This window comes from Miniopterus schreibersii (assembly GCF_964146895.1).
Source record: "Miniopterus schreibersii genome assembly, chromosome: 13".
Classification (NCBI taxonomy): Eukaryota; Metazoa; Chordata; class Mammalia; order Chiroptera; family Miniopteridae; genus Miniopterus; species Miniopterus schreibersii.
In genome coordinates, this window is record NC_138113.1 from 17,564,643 (window position 1) to 17,591,754 (window position 27,112).

General features: G+C 41.0%; 1 protein-coding gene across 1 annotated transcript in view; it reads left to right on the plus strand.

Annotated features, from left to right (window-relative positions):
* The first annotated feature begins 8,697 nt into the window (after positions 1 to 8,697).
* Positions 8,698 to 27,112, plus strand: part of RMDN2 (regulator of microtubule dynamics 2) — a 34,171-nt gene continuing 15,756 nt past the window's right edge. The window contains exons 1-4 of the mRNA XM_081156372.1: positions 8,698 to 9,137; positions 19,281 to 19,455; positions 21,085 to 21,187; positions 25,255 to 25,315. Of these exons, the coding sequence (XP_081012498.1) occupies positions 8,713 to 9,137; positions 19,281 to 19,455; positions 21,085 to 21,187; positions 25,255 to 25,315 (764 nt within the window). The 5' untranslated portion in view covers positions 8,698 to 8,712. The remainder of the gene's footprint in view (positions 9,138 to 19,280; positions 19,456 to 21,084; positions 21,188 to 25,254; positions 25,316 to 27,112) is intronic.

Consider the following 27,112-nt stretch of genomic DNA (forward strand, 5'->3'; position numbering starts at 1 on the left):
TTCTAACCCCTCCTTCTAAAGCTTGACTGTTCTCAAGAGAGCGCCCAATCTTAACTATCTGGTCACCCAGTCCTGCCTCACTTTCTCCCACCTTCATGTAATCTTTCTCACATTCTCTCCTTAATCTCAAATGCATAAAAGAAACTGCACATTGTCCTTCTCTGGAGGATTTGAGAACTTGCTCCCCAGCAATTGTCAGTTTTGGCTCAAGTAAACTCATAAAAATTCTCTACAGGTTTGGATGCTCTTACATTGACACATTTAATCATAAACTAAACTCTTTATTCAGAACTGGGCACTGGGGAAAATGGAAACTTCATGGTAGCCGTAAGACCTGAGTTGTGTACTCACTCTGCACTCACTGGCTCTGGGACCTTCTTAAGTTCATTTCCCCTGTCTGGGTTCCTCAGCTGCTAAAGGAGAGGAACTGGGTGGTCTGAGGCCAACGTCAGGTTCACCCACACTCATTCTCAGCACCACCCTTCTGAGAAGCTCCAGGCATTCAGACAGCGTGTCTATCTGCCTTACTCCTCAGTACAACGTCAAGGCTAGGTCCTTGACTCATCTATGACAAAGATCCTGTGAGGTGACTTGCTGGAGGTCATGAAGTAAATCAGTTTCAGAGTCCAAAACAGCAACCCAGTTCTCCCTCCCTGCTTTATTCTATCTAGACGACTTGAATCAACACCCACCACCACCACCACCTTCCCCAGAAAAATTCTTGATAGATTTACATCCATGTAAAACTTATTTTTAACTTAAATTTGAACTTTCAAAATGGTGTGTATTTAAGCATGTAGATTGTCATTATTCAAAATTCTTCCTTTAACCTGCACGAAACCTTCATGAAAGAACATTTAGAAATTGTGGCTAAATGATAACAACGAGCTTTTTCTTGCCATGTTTTATAAAAACAAGAAACTTTGGTTTCTATGCATAGCTCCCACACCACTCAGGGCCTGGTGACACTGAGTGGACCAGGGGTACTTAGTGTTCTTCAGTTCTTCATTTGAGGGGCTTAATGCTTCATACGCAAAGCTCCATGGCACAGAAACCCACACTGGCTCAGTCCTGAGTGTGGAAGAGCAGCCAAGCTCCCGGAAGGGAAAACCATTGAAAGCAAACATTATTTTCCCCCAAGGCAACATTATCTTATCTCGACCTTGTTCCCTTATCTAAGAGGAAAGGGTCAAATTCTTCCTGGGTTCCCAGGGCAGTACTTGCACTGTTGCAGGCAAGGCTGATTTCTTATTTTTCCCCTATTGTAATCTCAATTCTCATGCAATTATGTAAAAGGAAATTAGGGATTTTGCAATAGCTCACGGTCAGGAAGTCTCCTTTTAGATAGTTATGTTTAATTGTGTCAGCATTATTTTTATGAAAAGGCCAGTTTGTCTCAGAAAGTTCAGCTACCTCACCCAGGTAGGAAAGCAGGCAAGAGATGGAGTGGGGGGGGGGGGCAGAAATGCCCAGAGAACCGGACACCAGAGAAAGTTGATAGTTGGCCCACAAAAGAAACAAAATGCTGATCCTTGAAACTGAAGGCCGTGGAAATGACTATAGATACCAGCAGCTGAAGCCAGAGCATGAACCCAAAGGCAGGGGTAGGGGTGGGAGTAGGAGTCAAACAAACTCCCTCTCAGGAGAAGAGAATGGGAATACAGCATGGCCACACTGGTGGGATGCCAGGCTGACACAGGAGCCTCATCAAGAGCTTAGCTCACCCTCAGGGCAAAGGGGAGAAGGTGAACGGTATGGGGGAGAGTCCCAGATTTAAAATCTGGAAGTAACTGAGCTACCTTGAATAGGCAATTTTAATTTCCATTGCATTGCTAGCCAGGACTAAGGGTTCGATCACTAAATTCAGTCACAGATTAATAAAAAATGTTACATTTCTGCATATTTGACTGTTATGACTGAATGGCTTACCTGCTATACTAACAATATTTTTTTTATTAAAGGATATCATTGTAGTGGATCTTTTAAAAATATTTAACTCCCCCCACAAAAAAGTTAAAGCCATTGTCAGCATGCCTTACAGCAAATCTAATTCAGAAGTGTAATAGGTTAATTTAGCTTTGATAATACCAAGGTTTTTTTTCTTAGTATCAAATAACAGAACAGATTCATATTCTTAATATGTAATGCTCTCATCAGAGTTCTTCATACTTTAGTAATATATGAACCTGTTTTAAAGAAAAATAAGTAGAATCCCTATGTTGACTTGTTTCTATTATAATGTTTCTTAAATAGGTACAAACATAAAATAGGTATATAAAGTCCTTATGTTTGATGTCCCTTTGTTACAGAGGATATATGAAATCTTATGTTACCCAACAAAATAACCTTCTTGATTAAATAACATATAATGAACAAGCTTCTCCCCAAATCAGAGAACAAGATTTATACCTAAAACCAAAGGCCTGGTTTGCCATGCCTGCCAAAAATCGGTAACAACCCTTTGAGCATATTACAGGAACTAGCTTTGGGGAAGAGGCTAACTCCAGCAACTAGACATTCTGGCTCTGGGACACTTGCTGATTCCAACCATAAAAATCAGACCTCAGCTTGACCAGTTTCAAGATAATCATCAGAATGGACTCTGCTTACTTGCATGTAGAGAACTTTCAACTCCCCTCCCCTTGATTCTTTTTCTTAAAATATATCTTTATTGATTTCAGAGAGAGGAAGGGAGAGGGCAAGAGAGAGATAGAAACATCAATAATGAATCGTCATTCATTGGCTGCTTCCTGCATGCGCCCCCCCCCCCAACTGGGGATGGAGCCCACAACCCAGGCATGTGCCCTGATTGGGAATAGAACCTCCATCTCCTGGATCCTAGATCACTGCTCAACCGCTGAGCCACTCCTGGCCAGGCTCCCCTTGATTTCTTTGTTCTGCTTTCCCTCTTCCTTCTGATAAAAACCCCTGCCTGCACTGAGATGTTAAAATGGGCTTTGCAATGAGAGTTCCCCATCTTCTCAGGTGGCCAGCACTTGAATAAACTGCTTTCCTTCTCACGAGCACTTGTCTCACCAGTTTGGCTTTCGTTGCTGCAGGCAGCCTAACCTGCATTTGGCTATACCTTTATAACTATATAGGAAGAAACATAAATATAAACAATACCCACATAATTGAAGGTCATAATATAAGTTTAATGATAATTGATGCTGCTTTGCTGAAACTAAATTGCTATTCAAAGAGTGAACCCAGATGTTTAGGCTTGTTGACTGAAAAAAATATCGGCTCTGTTTTATCAGCAAAAAGGATTTATTAATAAAATGATTTATTCGGGAAAATGGATTGCAATCCCATGCATGCAGACACAGCAAGCCACGTGCACACACTGGCTTGAATGCCAAGAGGGAAGGCTATTTATAGAAGGGAAAAGAAAGTTAAAGGGAGAGGAACTTAGAACCACAGAGCTTTATTATAAACAGAGTTCTTCTGGTAGGGTTCTTGTGATTACATAGAAAGCGATAATTTCCATAACCCCTAGCTCTCCCCATAAACCCTGTTGTTTGATTATGTTCCTTTCAAAATTCCACTATCCAGTGTTTGAACATCTTTGAAAATACATATGTACTTTAAAATGTTTTAGTGTTACTGGTTTCTGCTTTGCAAGGCCCACTAAATCTTTTAGGTAGCATTTGTAATTAAGATGGCAAACTGAAAGACTGGGATATTTATGTGCATATAAATCGACTGGGTGGCTTGCTGATTATGAAGATTCTCTGACCACCAAAGTGTGAGGTTCTTAGTTCTGAGATGGGGCCCAGGAATTTCCATTTCAAAATATTATCCTTAATTGCTATTGCATGGACCACCCTTTGAGAAACATTGCCTGTAGCAGTGTAGGTGACGATATGCTGAATTCTAAAATGAAAATGAGATCAGGCAGCTTTAGTCCAGAAGAACTACTGTTGAATCTGTTCATTATTCACCTTTGGTCTTTTATGCAAAATGGAATTCAAAGGCCATGTTGAAAAAAGAGCAATGAAATTCTGTTTCTGGAAACTGGATACTTCATTAGGGATTCTCCTTGCAATTTCTCTTGCCAAAGAGAGAGAGAGAGCAGTAAGAAAATAGTTCACTTTCTCTCAGCATTAGAGGAAACGGTCCCAGCTCCTTCAACCTCTTTCCACAGAGGAACTCTCTGCTCTGGGTCCTGTCTGGCAGCTCTCAGAGCCCAGGTGTTCTAGAAAGCCTTTGTGGCCTGGAATGAGGTGATCATCATGTGAGCAGCGCCTGCTCTTTAGTAGTTGGCCAACAGGTTTGTTGTCATCACCCAGATCAATCCATTGTGTCACAGTGGTCTCTGCTTGCCAAATTCCTTTTCAGGTTTTTGGTACTGAAGAGTGTGAGATAAGGTAGTAGAGGGGAGGCAGGATTATAGAAGAGTAATTGGTGGTATCAAAGTATTTTAAATTGTCTGGACCAACCGAAATTTGCATTTTTAGTTAGACGATTGATACCTTTGAAGCCACAACATATTATCATAATGAAAGATCTTTACAGAGTCCACATCTTAAAAACACGGAAAAATAATGATACCTAATTATGGTCATAGCTGTATAATCGCAAACATTTAGCAAAGGCAAATGATGAAACTGGCTTTACGTCTAAAGTTATATTCTCACAATTACTTAGTGAAAATCATGTAAGCTGTCATCACTCTGTAAAATATTATTGCCTTTCTGTATGTAAATATCTGAATTATTTGAGTAGTTTGTTAATAGTCTTTCATTAATGAAATACAGACACCCTTTCAGCTGTGCCTTGTGTACCACGAGTGACTGGCCAGTCATTATGTCCAGAAGAAAAGTTCCTCTTAACACCCTTCTGTTTGAAAAAATGGGAGGTTTCCATTAAGAGAGAGAGAAAATATCACTGCTGTCAGAATGGTCTCTCTCTCTCTTTTCTTTAAGGAGCATTGGAAGAGTTGTTTTGCTTCAGGTGAGAAAGTCAAAGAGCCCTGTGGCTAAATGGGTAGTTCTTACAATACTTCACTGTTGTAAAAACATTTTATCTAACTGACAGAACATTCAACTTTATTTTTAATCCATTGCAAACAATAAAACTGGCCTTGACTTGTGAAGGTGACATATATATGGTCAAGGATGCCCTTGAACGTTCTCTGTCAAGATGAAGCAAGAATGCAGAAAGGAGGGGCAGAATTCCTCTGCTCTGAATCTCGATTTCCATTTTAGAGTGTATCCATCCGAAGCTGCTGTTTGAACAAGCTGATTACAGAAAATCAGTGTAAGAATGTGACATAAAATCTCCTGCCAGTTCTGAAGAAGCTACACCTATCTTGAAGTGTCACAAAAAGACTGCTGATAATCATCGTATAAGGTTAGTATCAACTAGGCAAGATATATGTCTTTCTGAAAATGACTGTTTCTGTACAAAAACTAATTTTTTCCAGGAAAACAAAAAGTTTCTAATAAGAATTCTGTATTTTGATGAGGTAGTTATGTCTTTTTAATAAATTGATTCAACACTGGATTGCTAAGTAGCATTATATAAATATTGTTGCTAACTTTTCTTTCATGCATATCTTTCTAAAATACTGTTTCTGATTCAGTGCAGGCATTTTGGGTCAACTATTTTCTTGTGTTTAAGTGATTAATAATTTCTTCCACTAATCGCTTAGTGTTATGGAAACATTTAATAAACTTATCCTCATGCATTTTTCAAAGAAAGCATTTTTGGCTTGGAAGGTCCAATTTAGTCATCGTTATTTTTCAAATTTCTGGGTCATTTTCTTGTGTTCTAGGGAAAATTTTTAAAAAATGTTTCTATTAGACACAGTATTATTTTTCCTCATTTCCCCAAACTGTATTCTAAGCCTAACCTGAATGCGATAGACCCACAATAATTGTATACCTGTGGCTTAGAGATAACGGTAAACCCTGCAGAAAAGCCCTCCATGGGGTAAGTGCTCCAGCCTGGGGATTCAGTCCCTCCTGTAACAGGAGCAGTGACAGATGAACCGGAAATAACTGAAGTGGGAGATGGAGACGACGATACACGTGAGAAGGGCTATGATGTGCTTATGAAAAGTGCTATGAAGAATCCCTCCAAAGTCCTGTGACAGGAAGTAAAGCCTGACTCACCGGGGTGCAAGAGGGTTTCTAGACCTGCGTGGCCTGGGACAAGCTTCTCCACTTCTCTAAGCCTCGGTTTCCTTGCCTGTAACTTTTTTTTTTTTTTACCTCAGTGGATTATTGGGAAGATAAAATATAATTATTCATGTAAAGAATGAAGCAGACTCACTCATGGTTCACACAGTTTGGAGCTTCAGTCCTGCCTGGCTGGCTCCTCCCTCCACCCTGCTCTTTGCACAGGCGGACTGGGCCCTCCCCTTGCTTTCCGACTCTCTCTCTTAATGTGTTCTTAATTTTAAAATGAGTTCTTCCGTTATTTAGCTGTAAAAAGCGCCCTTAACCCCACCTGGAAAAGAAGGTATACTTTATTGTTTTGAGGTGGGAGTTGGCGATGACAGGGTGTTATATTTATGAGCCAGCCCTGTTTACAAATGAAGAAATTCAGGTTGTCAATTAGAAGATGTAATGTAATATAAATTGTAATATCTGATTATCACCAATTCCTGAGCTTTAAAGTAAAACCCAGATCCAATTTCTAGCACAGAAAGAAGGGTAAACCTTCTCGAGGAATAAGGGCAAGACCCTCGATGGCCTCCTAGCTAAACGGGCTAAGCCGACAGGTGATCAAAGGATTTGGAAATAACTACACAACACGGGGCTGTAGGAACAGCTCACTGTAGAGCATTGTGGCAACTATTACAGAGCTAAAAGCAACCTGGTCACTCCACTGCCCCCTGGGAATAAAACCACTTGGGCAAACTCCCAGGAATGAAACAACGCTGTCGCACGAAGGGCCACATTCCTGGGCGCTCTTCGAGGGCACGCGCGGCTCCGCAGAGCTGTTCTCACCGCTTCCCTGCCGCGGGTGTGCAGGCGCCGCGGGGCGCAGGGCCGGGCGCCTAGCAGGAACGCGGGGCGCCCACGGCCGGGAGCGCGACGCCCACGCGAGCCCCGTCCTCCCGGGGGAGCCGCAGCTTCGGGGGCGCGCGGGAGCTCGGCCGGCCTGCGAGGGGCCACCCCTGCGACCGCCCCGCGCGGCTGCGCCTAGAGAGGGGGAAGCGCGGGTGACCCCGGGGCAGGGGGCGGGGCGGGGCGGGGGCGCGGTGTCCCGCGGGGCCGGGGGCGGGGCGCGGCGGGGGCGCGGTGTCCCGCGGGGCCGGGGGCGGGGCGCGGCGGGGCCGGGGGCGGGGCGCGGTCTCCCGCGGGCCGGGTGCCGCGCGCCGCCCCAGGTGAGCTCCCGGCCGCGCGGGGGGCGGGGCCCGAGGGCGCGGGGCCGCGGGCTCCTCCCCCGGCGCCTCCGCTCTGCGGCCCGGGCGCAGCGGCCGGGGCGCCGGACCTCAGGGCCCCGGGCTGCGGGACAACCCTCCGCCGGCCGCTGGCTCCCAGCCGCCCCCGCAGGTGCCGGGTGCCCCGTGCCCGGTGCCCAGGCGCCGAGGGCAGAGCAGCGCGCGGCGAGCACAGGTGCGAGCGGCGGGCGGCGGGCGGCGGGGACCGGACGCGGCGGGGGCGACGCGGGGGAAGCGCTTCCGGGTCGCGCCCGGGGCCGCCGCTCGGGCCGTTCTGGGGGCGGAGGGCGCGGGGAGCGGCGCGGGGCGTGGGGGGCGCCCTCCCGCCGACGCGCCCGGCCCGGCGGCGCCCGCAGCCGCCCGACAGAAGTTTCCGCTTTGCCCGAAACAGACGCGGGTTTTCACTCGTTTTACACAAAACGGAGGCCGGGTGTTGAGCGCGACGAACATGCAAATGAGGCAAAACCGGAGAGCCCTGAATTGCAAAGGAAGGGAAAGTGGGGAAATCGTGACATCCCCATGAAACCCGAGTTCACCCGGGGGCGTCAGGCTGCCCCGGTCGCCGCCGCGCCCGGCACGGACCCCAGCAGCCCCCGGGAGGTGACCCTCAGCCTGCCCCCCGCCGCGCCCCCGCCGCGCCCCCGCCGCGCCCCCGCCGTGCCCCGCTCCGTGCCCCCGCCGTGCCCCCGCCGTGCCCCCCGCCGCGCCCCCCGCCGCGCCCCCGCCGTGCCCCCCGCCGCGCCCCCGCCGTGCCCCGCTCCCCTGACTTGGTCAGTGGTCTGTTTTACGTGCTTTCCCCTCGGAACCTGCTGACTTAGGGGAAGCATTAGTAAAGCATGTTTTTACCTAAAGGTTAATTTAAACTGGAACATAGAAGTTAAAGGATGTTTTCTGAAGTTAATTTTTCATGACTTTCTACAAAGAAATTTTAATGTAGAAATTCCTTTTGGGGCAAATACCGTGTGGTCTTATCTGTGGGATCTAATGAACAGAAGACAACCAGGGGCGCTGGTGCGGGGAGCAGACTGCAGCCGCGGAGAGGGGGGCCGGGGGGCCGGGGAAGAAGGCGAGGGGTTAGCCAGAGAGCCCCGTGGGTCACGCAGGCCCAGACACAGCCCTGTGCTGACGGCCAGAGGGAAGGGGCCAAGGGGGTAAATGGGGGCCTTTGTAATAGCGTCGGCAGAAAAGTCGTTGTCTAGAAAAAGACATTTCCGGGGCCCTTCAGTCGTCAGTCTGAGCCCGACGGGCTGGGGCAGAGCCAGAAGCAACGTTCATTCACGTGCGTGCTTTTCGATTTTAGAAACAAAAAACAAGAAATGCCTCATTCTGCAAACAGAGAGCTGATGCTCGGCGTCCTGGTGGGGACTGCGGGGATCGGCCTGCTGCTTCTGTGGCACCGCCGGGCGCGGAAACCGGGCGCCGCGCCGACTCTCCCTCAGCCCCTGCCCCTGGGCCGTGCGTTTGAGTCGGTGACTGTGGGAGGCGAGGTGCCTGAGGACCGAGGAACGGCCGCGGTCTCTCGGGGAAGGCAACTTCAGATCCTGGAGAAGCTGAACGAACTGCTGACGAGCGTGGAAGACCTGAGGGGGGAGATCAGGGCCCTCCGGGAGGCCGTCCCGCTGGAGGGGCGCGCGCGGCGGGGACGCGCAGGAGGGGCAGCCGCCCGCGGGGCCGGGAGGAGGCGGGGCCCGGCGCGGGGCGCGGCGACGAGCAGCTCAGAGGAGGCGGAGAGCGAAGGAGGGTGAGTTGCCTCAGGGCGTTTCCCCTGTTCAGTCGACTGCTGTATTGTTGCTGTTATTTAGGTACTTTCATACGTTCCCACTCACACAGGGGTGGGCAAAGGCAGGTTCAAAATCATAAATAATACAGGCATAAGCTGTGTTTCACGCACTCACAACTCTAAATCTATCTTCTGTATTCTGCTACAAACAAGACACAAAAAAGCGATTATTTTGGCTTAATTACAATTAGAACCATATTCCGTAGAGTTCAGTATTTAAGCTAGTATAGACCGCATGGACAAAAAGGACAGAAGTACTTTACTAGGGCCAGGTGGCATCATGTGAGTATTGAAAAAGACAGCACTTGTTTGCCAAAATTTGTAATCTAGTTTTATGTGTGGCCACTGTGTGACCCCTTATATGAAATGGTCCAGTAAGGGCAGCCCAATAGAACCCGTGTGATGCTGGAAATGTTCTAAATGTGTGCTGTGCAAGGTAGCAGCCACTCGAAGTATAGCTAGTATAACCGAGGAGCTGATTTTTAAATTTTATTTAATTGTAATTAAATTTAAATAGCCCCATGGGACTAGTGGGTACTGGATTGGGCAGTGTAGACCTAAAAAGGTTCGAGAATGTACACGTGATTCACTTTCATCCTCGCATGGGGTAATTCACTGAATTCTAAAACCAAGAACATAAATAATATTCTCTTACGGGGGAAAAACAACTAATTTATGAATATGGAAATTGTGCCTGAGTAGTGTTTTTGAGGAGTAAAATAGCCAAGTAAGGAAGGACGTGCTAGTGAATATGACGTAGCCTGAAATTCTGTAGGGCAGGGACCCCGTGTTTTCACTGCTGTGCTCCTCGTATCCAGTGCTGCTGGAACACATCTGTACTGGGTGACCTAAAATATGAACTTTTTTGTTTCTGTTGTTTTTAAAACCACTTGTAGTTTGCTATTGGATCAGTTCAAACCCTTGACCATGTACTGTTTCTTTATATTGACTATAGACTGCATTTGGTAACTACTATCCAGTGAATTAATTAACCTTCTTTCTTTCAAAAGGAACTAATAATAGTAGATAGGGAAATTCCAGAGACAGCCTATATTGTTTGGTGATCCCCAAGAAGTACTTTTTTACCTTTCAAGTCACATAAGGATAACCATGCTATCTGAACAGCAAACTACCAACAGTGAACTGTATGTGGCTAGAGTTTAATGTTATAATGAAAAAAAATAAAAGTTAACTTCGGTGCTAATTTAGTGATGAACATTGTTGTTACTTTGTGTAATTGGGTATATCTAGTAAGCCATTTGTACAAATAACTGTAATTAGTGTAATAGGTTGAATGATTTACATTCACTACACTCACATCAGCTAAAGGTGTAAAAGCACATTACTCCGTAACTGAATTCAGCTCACTGGCTCTGTTTTGGTTAATGTGGGAAAGCTTGAATTTGTCAATCCAAATGAACTCAGTCAGTTCTAGTTTAGAGCTAGTCTTTTGGTGTTAAAGACTCAGTCGCATTCAGGGTTCCGCCTTCCCCCTCCTCCCCAGGTATAATCTAGGTTCCTTAGGGACTTATTATCTAGGTACCAGAGAAGGGGTATTCAGTCCTGATATCACAGAGGAGGCTTCTGTGAGGTGTTGAAAGGCCCTTCTAACTTTTACTCAGGGATTATTCATTACCCAGATGTTCTAGAACAGAGCTACTTAAAGTGTGGTCTATGGACCAGAAGCATCAACATCCCATCTAGTCTGGGAGATGCACGTTCCCAGATTCACCGCAGACCTAGTAAATCAAACCTCTGGGAGCAGTGCCCAGGAATCTGCATTTTAACATGCTCTCCTGATGACTCTGATATACCCTAGAGTTTGAGAAGCTTTGTTCTAGAGGATTTTCTAAACTTCTGCTAAGATATGATGATGAAATTATAGTTTTAATTAGTGGCAGTTACGATTACAGGTAAACGACGTTCATGGGACATAGTGAGATATATCATGCTAGAGTATTGGTCTCAGTGAGAATAGAGTAACTGAGGTAAAAAAAGGAGGTTTAGGTGACCATGGGACATAATGAACACAGAAGGTGCCTGGGATCATGCAACTGATAGAATATAAGAATTGGGAATGGGCCGAAGGAGAAGTTTTAGGTGCATGCCATTATGAGGGGTTAATAATTTCTTTGGGGCTAAATCTAATTATCTTTTTCTTAAAAATAACCAATGAGGGGCAATTTTAGGACTAGAGATTTAGATAAGTACTCTATCCAGAGAAATTAATTGAAAAACTTCATAATACCCATAGTATAGCGTGTGACATTCTTTTCCTTTCGAATGTCTAGGCAGATCTGGATCTCTTCCCTATCCCCCAAACACACCTAAACACTTTTCTAAAAAATTGATAATTATGGATTTACTTCAGTGGGGCGGGAGGAGAGTGATCTGACCTTGTTTATTACCTCCTTTGGACAGAAATATTTGTCAGCCCTGAGATCTAGTCCTAACTTCATTGTTTCCTTTGGGGTAGCTCAGTGGGCCAGTGCTGCTTCTAGAGGCTTTAGGTGGGACTATTAAGCAACAAGCTGGCCCAATTTGGAAAGAGAAATTTCTTATAGAAACTTTCTATACATTATATAAGCTGTTGTTTTAATATGCAGAAGATGTCCTTTCAGAAAAGGCACTGATGGATCTTAGTGTGACTTAGGAACAATAGACAACCATCTCACAACACAGAGAAATAATAGATTGACGTGGTTCCTTGGGCTTCTTACTCTCTTACACATCTTGCTAGGTGTCCCAAGAATGTAAGGCCTTGAGCACTCTTTTTTTTTTCTCTTGATTTTTTAAAAAATTGAGACTTCACATTTTTGGAGCAGTGTTAGGTTCACAGAAAAGTTGAGAGAAACATAGAGGTTTCCCATATACTCTCTAACCCCACACATGCATAACCTTACCATTGTCCATTCCCACGAACCTGCATTGACACATCATAATCATTCAAAGTCCATAGTTCACATTCTGGTCTACTTTTGGTGGTGTACATTCCATGGATTTGGACAAATGTTTAGTGATGTGAGCCCATCATTACGGTATCATACAGAGTATTGTCACTGTTCTGCCTGTTCATCCCTCTTTCCCCTCAAACCCTGGCAACCACTGATCCTTTGGCTGTCTCCATCGTTTCACCTTTTTCAGAATGTCATGTAGTTGGAATCATACAATATGTAGCCTTTTCAGATTGACTTCCTTTACTTCATAATATGCATTTAAGTTTCTTCCATATCTTTTTATGGCTTAACAGTTCATTTCTTTTTAGTGCTGAATAGTATTCCATTGTCTGGATATACTACAGTTTATTCACCTACTGAAGGACATCATGGTTGCTTCCAAGTGTTGGTAATTATGAAGACAGTTGCAGATTTTTAAGTGGACATAAGTTTTTGTCTCATTTGGGTAAATACCAAGGACATGATTGCTGGATTGTATGGTAAGAGTATGTTTAGTTTTGTAAGAAACCTCTAAACTATCTTCCAGAGTAGCTGTCTTCCTTCTAAGGTGAATCATTTTGCATTCCCAACAATGAATGAGCATTCCTGTTGCTCCACATCCTCACCAGCATTGGGTGTTGTCAGGGTTCTGGATTTTGACCATTCTTATAGGCATGTAGTGTATCTCATGGTTTTAATTTGCATTTCTTTGATAACTTATGATGTGGAGCATCTTTTCATATGCTTATTCGCCATCTGTATATCTTCCTTGGTGAGGTGTCTCTTAAGGTCCTTGGCCCATTTTTAAATCAGGTTGTTCATCTTCTCATTGTTGAGTTTTCAGAGTTTTTGTATGTTTTGGATAACAGTCCCTTTTCAAATATGTATTTTGAAAATATTTTCTCCCAATCTGTGGCTTTTCATTCCCTTGACATTGTCTTTCGCAGAGCAGAAGCTTATCAATTATTTCTTTCATGAATCATGCCTTTGGTGTTGCATCGAAAAAGTCATTGCCATACCCAAATTTATCTAGGTTTTCTCCAGTGTTATCTTCTAGGAGATTTATAGTTTTGTATTTTTTATATTTAGGCCTGTGATCCATTTTGAGTCAATTTTTGTGTAAGGTCTACATGACCATCCCTTATCATGGCCATTTCTCAGGGTTGTGGTGAGAAACCTTGAGGAATGAGGGAATGTTTTTCTCTGGGAACAACAACAAGTTTAGCAGATTTACTCACTCCTTGCTGTAAAAGTGGTAGATTCCCTAAGCTCGGTGTCCCTTTCTTTGTAACACAACTCACTGCGAATGTAAGAGTTTCTGGGACCTCTGTATTGCCCTGTGGGACCTGGGGTCAAGGAGAGCCAACACAAACGTGCTGGTGCTCACACTGCTTGATATGCTGTAATAAAGTCCTCTGTCTCTGACCCAAGAATAATGTGTCTTCAGCATCCATGGAACAGTAACATTAATTTATTAGCTTGTTTAAAGGGTAAAATCAAATTATAAACTGACAATTGTATGGTGAGAATTAGAGAGCTTTAGGCCCCTGGAAAGGAATTTGTTCAAGGGTTTCCCAAAGAAGGTTGTTAGGAATGAAACAAAAACAGGAGATAGCCCGGCCGGGCGTGGCTCAGCGGTTAAGCGTCGACCTAGGATCCAGGCAATCAGAGTTCGATTCCCGGTCAGGGCACATGCCCGGGTTGCGGGCTGCAGCTGATCAGTGACTCTCTCATCATTGATGTTTCTAGCTCTCTCTCTCCCTCTCCTTTCCTCTCTCTGAATTCAATAAAGATATATTTTAAAAAAACCAAAAAAAAAAACAGGAGATAGTAGTAGAGTATTTAGGATATTGAGAAGTAAAAGGAAACATAATTCAGAGAGTGTTGTATGTCATAAGTGGCTATACATATAAAGCTATTATGTGGACAGTGCTTCAAGTTGGCTTGGAAAAGCAGAAGACAATATTTGTTTTCTAACAGTTCTGTTAACCTTGCCTTTAAATGGGTACAAGTTGTTTCAAGGGGTTTTAAACAGGCTCAGCAGGTCTCCATAGTCTTGTGCATGTGGCCCATGCAATCAGATGGAACACTTTATTGCCAAGGTAGATGCAGCTTGTTTCATTCAGGGGGCGGTAGCATTTGCTGCATAGGCTTTTTTACCTTCTCAGTATATCTTCAGATCAAATTTTATAACAGTCACTTTTCCATATTACTGGATGGTGTAAAACCTGGGGTAAAGCGTGTTCAAGTGAAAGACGAATGAGTTAGTAGGCCAGGAGTCTGAAGGGCAGCCACCGAGAGACAGTCACAGGTAAATGGTCATGCAGATATCATATATGTCAGGGCCTTCATTTTGCTGTTCTCTCATCCCTTGATTTGTTGGATGACTCCTTAAACATAACGAAGTTAGAATACACTTTCCACAGTCACGTGAATTGGAGCTTTTCAGAAAGGTGAGCCACAGGACAGTTTTATTCTCAACTGATGTCATTAGATTCTAGAGTCTTCTGTCATCACATTCTGTGTTATTGCCATGTTAATCCCACACACAGCTTAAACATTCAGTCTCCTGACCTGTTCCACCTTCACAGGGCATTTTATGGCTTAAAGATGATGGCTTAGAAAGGAAGAGAAAGATTTATTTTTGATTAGATTTAGTATGGGAAAATGCATAAGGTAAGCTTTTTTAAAAAAAAACTCCTCTCTATATGTTTCATGTGCTAAAGCTCATTGATAGATATATATAAACCAAGCTTTACTGCTTCCTTTAGTTTCCCACTATAACTGAATGTCTGGAATATCTGGATATTTATCTAAATACTCTTCAGAGAGGTTCTCTTTCGTCTATTGTTAATGTTTTAAAATGCATTGGTCAACAGGGTATACATTTATTCTGCTTAACTCCTTTCATTAGGGTAGTTTAATAGTCTCAAACAGATATTATGGCTTATTTTTTAAATGGAAAGTTCTACCTTTTCTTTCAGGGGATCCTTTCGTTCCGGTGCCCTCTCATGTGTTTCCCCTGATCTTTCTTTCTGCCTGCTTCCCTGAGTCTCTCAGCTTATCCCCCCAAGGTTTCATAGACTGGGCAGGTCCGTGCAGGTCATTAGAGACAGTCTTTTAGACGGAGGCATTCTTTTGGGTACTTCCCTGTGACCATCTACTTTAGCTGCCATAATTGTCTCATTCCCTGTTGTTTCCATATTGATAAGGTGGCGGATAGTCTTCTTCTGGAGGCTGGGAGGTTCCCACCCCTGCCCCCTACTCTTTCCTCACCTAACACTTTTCTCACTCTAGCTGCTGCAAAGAGGACGGGAACTTCCGACCAAGTTATCCTGAACATCAAGTTACTTCAGACCCCTGGCGCCATGGAACCTCTTCTGTTACACAATCAGGTGTATATCCTGATCTTCAAACAAGCTGTCCTTCCCTGCGGACAGTCAGTTTATCTAAAGGAAATAAGAAGTTATCTTCTGCATTGGATACACCTCCTTGCTTATCTCCCTCTGGAAAAAGATATTCTTTATTTGGTAAATTTCCGAAAAGCGCTGCTTCCCTTCAGCGTCAACAAAGCAGAGCTAACTTTGATTCTGAAGAAAAAGGCAGCCCCGTCGATTTCAAATCTGCCTCAGAACACTTTGGTTCTAGATCCCGGAAACATTTATCTACCCCTAAACTAAGTATAATTTCCTGTTATGAAAGTACTATGTTTTTTGATCTTCAATCAAGTAGTGAGAACATATTTGATCCAAATGAAATTGAAATAGTTTCTAAAAACTCAAGCATTGCTGATGCTGAAAAATATATCATCTCTTGTTCTCCTGAGTATAACATTAAACATTTTATGAATTTTGAAACAAAAGTTAATTCCTCAGGCATTCAGAACCCTGGTGCTAGAAACAGCCATCGACAAAGCACTGCAACCTACCTTTCTCTTGCACCTTTCATTTCCTGTACTTATCAACAAAATGAATTTGGCACGGATTCTCAAGAAAGAAGCCAACCAAGGAAAGATTCCCTTCATTATGGTTCTCAACAGCATCCCTCTCAAAGTATAACTACTTTTCCTCGTAATGTTGGATTGTCTTCGTTTCGTAAACACAGTAGGAGACTTACTATCCCAATTCTAAATGAAGTTATCTCAGATTCCTTTGAGGATGAAAATATTGCTAACTCATCTCAAGATGAAGACATATCTTCACCTACTGAAATTCCTAACATAAGGTCACCTCAGATTTTCCCTCTCTTAGACGGACAGCTCAAATCAGTTTTCCTACCAGGCATACTCTATAGTCTGTAGAAATCACTGCTCAGTTCTCGCAGAAGTCTCCTCCCTTACTAAGCTTCACCGCATTTTCTGGAAAAGATTTCTATGTTGTAGTCTATAATTAATTTTAATTTCTGTGTGTTCTGAAAAATAGTTCATTAACATTATTGGAATATGGAAGTCAAAGATTATTCATGTGTTTCAGGCTTTTAACAGATTTAGTACTTAATAGATTGACTAGTCCTAAATTTCTGAGTGACTGTTGTAATACATTTGTGGTATGAAAACATCAAGCTTTGATATATAGGTCTTCTAAACATATTACATTTTTTGAGAGTTTAACATCTTTTCTCCTAGTCTCATCAACAGAGATAGTATTCCTATATAATCTACAGGATGGGGCAAAAGTAGGTTTTCAGTTGTTTGTATGGCAAATAATACAATAATTAATAAATAATACAGGAGTAAACTGTTTTGCACACTCATAACTGTAAGCCTATGTTTGTCCCACCCTGTACATTATTACTATATTTATAAATTCAGAAATTTTCATTCATATAAGCCTTGTTAGCTATCTTTCTCATGCCACACATCCTATTGACAGATGATGTTTTTACTAATACAAGGATCAAATCATAAGTTAAAACATATTGTCATAGAAATATGTAGACTATATTGAGACCAGGTATTTTAACTAAATACTTTTAATATACATTTATGTATGCACGTGTCTGGGAATTCAAAGACCTGAAATCAGAGATAAAAATGTGTATATTATTTTTATTTTTTAAAGTTAATGTTTTTCAGATTTTTCCAAAATTTTTATTTTAAAAAGTTCAAATAAAATTTTTACTCTAAAAAGTATCTCTAAAATTTTTATTAATACAAGTGAATATTTTTCAGATTTTCTATTATATTATGCAAAGTGTATAAATATATTTATCAGGGTAACTAATGAATGGACAATGTATATAGGCAATTAAAAATACTTAAGTTAATATAATTAATCTTTTTAAAGGAGAGGAATTTGCATTATTTTCGATTATTTGTCATAATAAAATGTTCCCTATATTTGTCATTGGGCTAAGATGTCATTTTTATTTTAAAATTTACCCCCAGCACTATTTGTTGAAGAGACTGTTTTTTCCTCCATTAAATAGTCTTGTCAAAAATCATTTGAACATACATGTGAGGCTTTATTTCTGGGCTCTCTGTTCTATTCCATTGATGTATATGCCTGACTTTATGCCAGTACATACTCTTTTGATTACTGTAGCTTTGTAATAAGTTTTTAAATCAGGAAGTGTGAGACCACCAACTTTGTTCTTCTTTTTCAAGATTGTTTTGGCTACTCAGGATCTTCCATATGAATTTTAGGATGGATTTTTCTGTCTTTACAAAAGACATTGTTGGGACTTTGAGAAGGATTGCACTGAATCTATAGATCACTTTGGGTAATATTGACATCTTGACAATATTAAGTCTTCACACCCATGACATGAGATTTCCATTTGTGTCTTCACAGATGTTTCAGTTTTTTTCAATGTGTTGTAGTTTTCAGTGGCTATATTCTGGATGTATTTTGAAGATAGAACCAACAGGAATTTCTAACAGACTGGATATTACTCAGGAGAGAAAAAGGGAATCAAGGATGATACTAAGTGTTTTGATTTGGGCAACAGGAAGAATGAAGTTTCCATTAATAATGTTGTTGAAGAGGTTGAATATAATTTCATATAGTGTCTTCTTTATAAGGATTTTGAAATAAATTTATTTTGTATTGGAAATAGTTGCACTTCTCTCAAAACCTTGATTCATTTGTATCTTTGTTAGCGGTTGCTGGGGACTGTGACTACATAGCTGCTGGAAGATACAGATAGCTGTGTTCCTTGTAGCAAGGATGTAGATGTTTAAAGTATAAGTATTTTTTTTATTGACCTCACATTTGGCCTTGTTTTTATCTTTTTTTTACTACTTCTAATTAGTTTTCTTGTATGTTATATATCCTTACACACTTTCTTAAAATCTTTTTAGAACAGGACAGGGTTTGAATAAATGAAACCAATTGTTTATTGTATGCCACCAAAAAGAGGAAATGTGAAGGTAGCGGGATTTTTAAAAAAACTAAGCTAAGAGTTAGAACATCATCTTGAACTATAAGTGTGTGTGTGTGTGTGTGTGTGTGTGTATTTGAGTGCCAGCTGAGTGCCTACAACTCTGTCATTCATTCAACAATATTCAGTGCATATCACCTATCTGTCAGATGCTGTGCTAGGCACTTGATACATCGGTTAATAAAACAAAGAATCCTGTTGTCAAGGAGCATGCAATCTATTGGGGGTGATACTGACAAAAAATAGCAAATCTAATAGTAGTAGATAGTAAATTGTATGGTATATTAGAAGGTGATACTACAGAAAAGAAATGCCAAGCATGGTAAGGGAGACTGGATGTGAAGGGAGTGTGGGTGGGTTAGAGTGTGGAGGCTGCAGGATTAATAGAGTGGTCTGGATGGGCCACGTTGAGAAGATGACACTGGGAGCTGAGACGTGAAGGCGGGAGGATATGAGTTAATGCTCTTCCGAGGGAAGGGCAAGCGAAGGTCCTGAGATCAGAGTGTGATTGGCATATTTAAGGAACAGCTAGGTGGCCAGTGTAGACTTGAATGAGTGCTAAGAGCAGTAGGAAACCAAAGTCAGAGAAGTGATGCAGGCTGGGAGACAGATCTCATAGGGCCTTGTAGACTGTTGTGAGGACTTGAACTTTTTCTCTGAGGGAAGGGGGCACCATTGCAGGGTTTCAGCATAGGAGTGGAACAATTTGACTTGCAATTGAAAGGGATCGCTCTGGCTATTATAGTGTAACTGTCAGGAGAGTTGATGATTATTTCTGCAATTTTAGATACATTACAGCTAGTACTGACACAGAAGAACAGAATTTTCCAGTTCATAAACCACTTAACACGCATGTTGAGGAATTGAAGTTAGATGCCCTTCTTCAGAAGGCAGATAACTTACGTATGAACGCATCTGGCAAGGTGGAGAGTTTTGAACTACTTTGTGACTACAAAGAAAAGGTAAGAGATATTTGATAACACGTTTGTGTATTTTTAATTTTTGATTTAATCTACTGTCCTTTTCATATTATGACCATAACAATTGTGTCACAGTTTACAAAAGCTAAATGACTGATGCAAAATATTTCTATAATATGACTAAACTTATTAAATAATATATATAAGAGCCCTGGCCGGTGTGGATTAATTGGTTGGAGCATTGTCTGTGCACTGAAAGGTCACAGGTTTGATTCCTGGTCAGGGCTCATACCCAGGTTGCAGGTTCGGTCCCCAGTTGGCACGTGCAGGAGCCAACCAATCATTGTTTCTCTCCCACATTGATCCCTCTCTCTTTCTCTTCCCCTCTCTAAAATCAATAAACATATCCTCAGGGGAGGATTAAATAAATAAATAAATATATTTTAAAAAGTATATATAAGCGTTTATTAGGCTCTAAGGTTATAAAAATGAGAACCAGAGATATGTATATACAGATTTACTTTGATTTTTATTTGTTATATTTAATAAATGTAACATAAATAACAAGACACACTCTACTCTTGGTGGGGGTAGGAAAAGCTACATTTTAAGTTTTCTGACTCAGAGTTCTAACAGCCATCAGAATTTTTTTTTAAATCCTCAACTGATGATATGTTTATTGATTTTAGAGAGAGAGGAAGATAGAAAGAAACATCGATCTATCAGTAAGTGCCCCGACCGGGGATGGAACCCGCAGCCTAGATATGTGTCCTGACCGGAAATTGAACCCACAACCTTTTTGGTATACAGGACAATGCTCCGACCAGCCGAGCCACCCGGCCAGGACAATAGCCATCAGTATTTTAATGTACTTCTACCAGTGGTCATTTTTCACTGTTTAATGTTGGGCTGAGTTGGGAAAGCTCATCCCTGCCATTGTCACAATCACCGCCACCACCACCACCACAAAATAAGGGTTTGCAGTCTCTCAGGGAGTAATAAAATCTCTTTCTTTCCCATGAACAAATCTAACCTTTGAGAATTTCGCAACTCTAAACACATTGTCTAAAAGTTTTTAAATCTCCAGGATTATATTTAGGTAATTTAGGTTAAAAAAAAAGTCTGCTCTTTTGAGTATATGTGATCTGTAATAACTTACCGATATTATCTGAAATGCTCACTGAAGCATTATATCGATAGTAGGTAACTTAGAAAGTCAATGAGAAGAGGGAACCACAACCCAGGGAGAATGTATGGATTCTGGCACCTGTCAGTTCTCTCTTCTGTGCAGGTGTGAAGCGAGTGTCTTGATAGTAGTAATTAGTTTTCAGTTTCAAATATAACACTATATTAAATCACATTTTGTAGCCATGAATATTTTATCTTTAAAATGTTATATGTACAGAAATAGAGTCAGTCATCTATAGGGTGTCTCCCTCCTCCAAAAAATATATACACACTTAACAGCTGATAGCTCAATTGATGTTTCTTTCTTTTCAGATTTAACCCATTGAAATTAATAATTATTCAGTGTGTATACTTTTTTGGGGGGACACCCTGTATAAATACCAGCTTACCTACCTAATTTTTTGGATGTTGCAGTGGAAAACATTTATAGTCTGGTGAAGTTACTGAGTTAATCTAATATGCAGGTCTATCTTTTCTTTTTAGTTTAGAGATGAAATAGAGTTTATTTGGCGGTTTGTTCGTGCTTATGGAGACATGTATGAGCTATCTACAGATACACAAGAGAAGAAACAGTATGCTAATATTGGTAAGTATTTTGCAAAGATTGATTGTCCTCAAGTGACAATGATTGCCTATAATAAAACACTAATTAATTTTAATTAAAGCTAAATTATCTTAGCTAAAACCAATATGTTTAATCTATTTCAGTACATCCTAGTACTGAAAAATACACATAGTCTAAGGACAGAACGTTTTTTTAGGACTAAAGCATATGTTCTTTAAAAATATGTGCGCATATTAGAATAGGCAACTGAAAAACTCAGATTTTAGCTTTTAATGTTATAAAACCACAGAAAGATGAGACACGAAGTGGTAATTTTTGAGAAACAGTAATAGGCAGAAGACACTTGTCTTCATCAATAGTCTTTTGCCACAATTGAAATAACCTTCCTGCTTCTTATAACATAGAACTCCAAGTGCCACAAAGAAATAGCTTCTCAGACTTTAATATTTTTTCAAAATTTCTCTTGGTAAAACAAGGTGAGCCTTGAGCCGATAATTGTTTCAGCTGAGTGGTGAGTATACGGTGGTTCTCTGTGCTGTCCTTTGCTCTCTTTTGCATATTTTTAAACTTTTCCATAATAATAACCACAAAAGAAAACCAGCCAGCTGCATGGTATTTCATGGTGTAAATGTACCACAGCTTTCTCGTACCCTCTGGGACAGCATGGAAGGACCTGGAGAGGATCATGCTGAGCGAAATAAGCCAGTCAGAGAAAGACAAGTAGCACATGATCTCACTCATATGTGGAATCTAATGAACAAAATAAACTGGTGAACAAAATAGGTCCATAGATACAGAACCATGGAGCAGTCGGACCAGTTTCAGAGGGAAGGCGGGTGTGGGGGGGGGAGAGTAACCGGAGAACTTAGGTGCATGTGTGCGCGACCTGTGGGCACAGACCGTAGTGAGGAGAAGGCCCGGGCGGGGGCGAGGGCGGATGCCGAGCGAAGGGCGTCAATGCGGGGAAAGGGGCATCTGTAATACTTTCAACTATAAAAAAAAGAAAACAGGATGTCAAGTTGTCTATACTACATATCTCACCTTGACTCTCACTGGATATCAAAACCCTTTCTTGCAAAAAGCTCCTTAATTGCCATCTCTGTGATCTTCGGGGTAATAATTTGACATAAAAACTCCTTTAATTCCTCTTTCATTCCAAAATCCTCTCCTTTCCAAGCTCTCCTTGCCTAAGATAGCATGAGGAAGAACCAGCAGGAAGACAGTGACACTTCACATCTCCTTCCAGTCTCTTTTTCTGTCATTTTTATTTCCAGGAAGGGGATATTTCCCAACTTGCTGTCATGACATTTCTCCCACCAGTAGATTTCCTTGCCAGGTGACCTCTGCGTTGTAATCCTGTCTCAGTGGGAGGAGGGTGGCAGGTCTCCCTCTCCTGTTCTTTGCATATTCATCATCGGCTTTGTGGGGCAGGTTTTTTCCACAGCACTTCGTCTCGCAGGCCATAGACGAAGGGTATTCTAGGGAAGAGATTTATTAACTCGAAGGTAAACAAAAATTTAACCAAGAGGACAAACTGGTTTTTCATATCTACTGAGAAAATCAAAGTATATCAATGTAAACTGTTCCAAGATTCATCAATTTTAAATACTTTTTTTTTTTACTTAATCACCTTCCTACCCTGAGCATTAGGTCTTCTGTGTTTTGAGGTAGAATTAGGTCTTGTGTGTTTTGATGATAGCAAAAGAGACATGTTCTCTGACTGCAGAGGGACCTATGGCTTTGTGGGAGAGGCAGTATTATTCAAATCATCGTCATATAAAGAAAAAGACAGAAGTTGTTAACAAAGAGGAAGGCAGGTGTGGAGAGTGTGTAGCAGGATGCGATGGTGGGGGCGGGCGTTGGTGCGGGGAAGTCTTCCCATAGAAGTAATGGTCTCACATCGGCAAAATGACTTGGGGTCTCCGTTTTAAAATGGAGCAGGAGTCTAATTGAGTAAATGTATGAGATGGTGAAAATGGGAAAAGAAAGGCTGGAGGGAATTTGGGGACAAGAATGGAGCATAGATTGGAATAGGATGTTCAAAACAAGAAAAAAATTAATTGCATCAAAGGAGTGAAGCTTCATATGTGTTCATTTAGATGTTGAAATACATTCAAAAGAATTGCATTTTCCATCCATTTAAGAAATATTTCAAAACCACTGTGTCTAGGAACAGTGTTGAGTTGAAGAGTGAAGGGAAGGAAAGGAGGGAGAGGAGGAGGGACATGAATATGACAGACGGTGACACCCAGGAACTTCCTGTGTGGAAGTGTGGAGAGAGCCAGCTATCATTCAGTGTGCAGAGTAAGTGCTTGGGGATGACAACTACAGTGGAGCGCAGCCACCGAGGGACACTGGGACTCAGCGCGAGGGAGGGAGAGTGCCAAATGGTATTTCTCATAATAGTATATTGAAATTGCTATCCAAGGGAAGATTTGATTACTGGAGAGTGCAGAATTCTTTCATAAAACTCCAGGTGGGGGATACATGGTGCAGCACGTCTTTTGAAGTACTGTGATTAATTATAACTTGTATTACATATAAAATGTGAATCTTGTATCTAAAGGGGCATTATTATCATTTCCAAAATTCAGTGATGGACACAAATGCCTCAAATAGGTCATCAAATGCAGTTCTGTGAGGGAAATATCTTTCCTTTCAGGCTTGGGCTGTGTGAGTGAGGCTGTGAATCCAGTCTGTGTACTTACCCAGCTTCCTTTTATAGCCTCGGAGTGATGGATTCTCCTCCATTTAGGCTTGTGGCAGTGTACTAAAACCTGTTTTTCTTCATTTGGCAACATAGTTGCAATGCTGATTTGGTTGTATTGTTTGTACATTCAAAAGTATTTATGCTTTTCATAGTCCTGTAGGCCAAAAAGTTTTCTGGATTGATTCTTGGTCAGGGAACATACTTAGGTTGCAGGTTTCTCTTTCACATTGATGTTTCTCTCTCTCCCTTCCTCTCTCTCTAAAAATTAATAAAAACATATCCTCAGTGAGGGTTAAAAAAAGAGTATTTATGCCTTTCAATCATTCATTTGCAAATTACTGATTCTTTTAAATATGTCCGCAATGTAGTATCAGTTATTAAAATACTTCACTTTTTAATATTTTTCGGTTTATGGAGGTTTGTACAAAAGTAGTTCTCTTTCTTCATGGATAGAGCTATAAAGTACCACCTTAACAAATTAACAAATAGAAGAGCTTTTATAAAATAACTTTTATAAAGACTTACAAAGATCATCTCAACTATTTAGAAGGGCATTTTGCAAGTCAAATATTCTTTCCAAGGCAAAAAAAAAAAAAAAAAGGAGCAGGGTAAAAAGAGATGGGTATAAAATAAAACAGCCACATTTTTAGAAAGATTTTCAGACTGTGGTTCAGTTTTGTTGCAAGCATTTGGATTTTTCAAGCGAATAGACAAACCTTTATCCAAAGTAATTATTGCATTATTAAAAGTTATTCTAAACTAAGTAAAATGATTTGGGAGAATTATTTATGTCCTGAGGCTGTTCGTTTATTGTGAATAATTGGGTCAGAACTTGCCTGGGCAGCTTCCCCTATCCTTTTAGATAGCATTACTCACTCTGTTCTCGGCTGGGCTCTTTTTTAGCTTGCTTTAAATTTTTTGCGTGTAATTTGTTTGTTTATATACCTGCTATCTACTGAACTGTAAGCCCTTGGAATTCAAGAACTGTGTCTTATTTGACTTTTTATTCCCAGAGGCTCACATAACATGGCACTTAGAAGGCACTCAACAAATGTTAATTAATTACAAAACAATTTCTGTTAATGCTTTTAAATAATGATTGATTGACTTATTTTGCCCTTGGTTAAATCACTTAGTCCAGTGAGTCTCAAACTTGAGCATACATCACAATCACAGTGGCTCGTTAAAACACATTGCTGAGTCCCAGAGTTTGTGATCAGGTAAGTCTCTCATGTGGCCAAAAATTTGCTTCCTAACAAGTTTCCAATTGATTCTTTTGGTCTTGGGACCATACTTTGGAAACCGCTAATTTAATTCAATAATCTACCTTCCACCAACTCACACAAAGGTACTAAGTGTAAGTACGTTTATCTTTCAGGAAAGACATTAGGTGAAAAAGCTGTTACTAGAGCACCCATGAATGGACATTGCCATTTGTGGTAAGTGTATAGAATTTATGCAGTCTTTTAAAATTCTTACCTGCCTCTATGAATTACAATGAAATTCAAAATATGACCCATTTAACCTGTCACGTTCACTGAAAAACATACTTAGTAGATAACAGTAACTGTTCTTGTTCTGTTTGTTCTCATGGATTTTTCATTATGTATATTTTAAATATATTTAAGGTAAACTTTCACTGAAGATTTCATAAGCGAGCCTACCAAGTCCAGTGGCTTTGAATTTGATAAATTCTAGTTGAAACTCATTTAATGTAAGATTTTATTTGAAAACAAATGCTAAGATGATGCTGTGTTTCTAACCACAATGTAGTGATGAAGCTGAATAATTTGAAAAGAGACTTTCTGACCCCCAGAGTCTAATATATTTGTTAGCTGGCCCTGCAGCCAAAGTTTGCAGACCCATGGTTTACAGGCCTATGTGATGGGTTATAAGCCTTCATTTTGAAATAAAAGATGCAATCCTTACTTACGAATAATTATCATAAAAGATTAACACTGAGGGAATAATTGAAAAACCATATTATTTTAAAGGCTTGTTTTTCATCTTCATCTTTTCCAGAATAAAATTGCTCTGTAACTTTAAGGCTACCACAAGCTTTCTGTTCTGGAATCAAGAGACTAAAACCAACAATGGATTTGCAGTTTGTTAGCCAAATTGGCTTGACCTTAATTATAAATAATATCTTACATATTTATTGTGCTCTACTGTTCACAAATTATATCTGCACGCTTCATAGTGTGTGATTCACAGAACAACTTGTTTTCATTTTATAGATGGGGTAAGCAAGGTGGGGTGTGTGTGTGTGTGTGTGTGTGTGTTGATGAGTAGCTTAGCAACCAGGGTTCACACAGTAAGTGGAAAAACAAAGGCAGATCTTACATTCTTAAATACTCAGTATTCTATCACATTCTTCTTCCTCTGCTTTGCACAGTATAAGTAGCATTTGTGCTCAGTCAGAAATGCTGCAGGGAAACTAACAGTTGTTTTAGTCATTGAAACAAATGTTTGTCAATTATTAAAGATATAGTCAATATCAGTGCCAATAAAATACAGAAATTTTGTCAAAATGCATGTGGTTAGAATGACCTCTAGATGGAGGTAGTAGACCATATTGTGATTTACCTTTCTTCAGCGTTCCCATCAAGTTGAGAGTTTAGGAAATAAACTTTTTAATTACATTTTTAAAGATGAACAATATAAAAAAAACAGCACACACCCAGAGACATAGGTGGATTGAATGCCAGAAAAGCAGTGATCCTTTGGGAAACAGTGGTCAGGTGTATTGTGAATTTGTGATGTGTAGGAACATAAGTATATTTTAGGCTATAAAGAAGCAGACCTCAAAAAGGATTATGAATAATGTAAGACTCCAGTGACAGGTTATTTATAAAGAAAAATGTACATATTTTATATAATGGTATTCAGATATCACAGTTTTTTTCTTTACACAGAGTAACTTGGAGAGAATGTGCTGAGAGCACTATAAAAGCCTAGACACGTGCACAAATAGTTCTCATTTTCAGGAAATAGAAGGTCGATTCCACCGCTGTCGATCAGGGAACGTAGAATCTTTTCCTTTGATTCCAGCACTGATCGTTACGTGGGATGTTCTGGGAATCTGCATAAAGACGTCCAAGTAGACCCAGCATAGATTTTCTTAAAATGTGACATGGTCTTTTTTTATTTCTTTGCTAGTAAATAGAGTAGGGAAACGGAGCTAGTATATCTGGATTTAAGGAAGGCTTTAAGGCAGGTTCACTGCTAACGTTCTT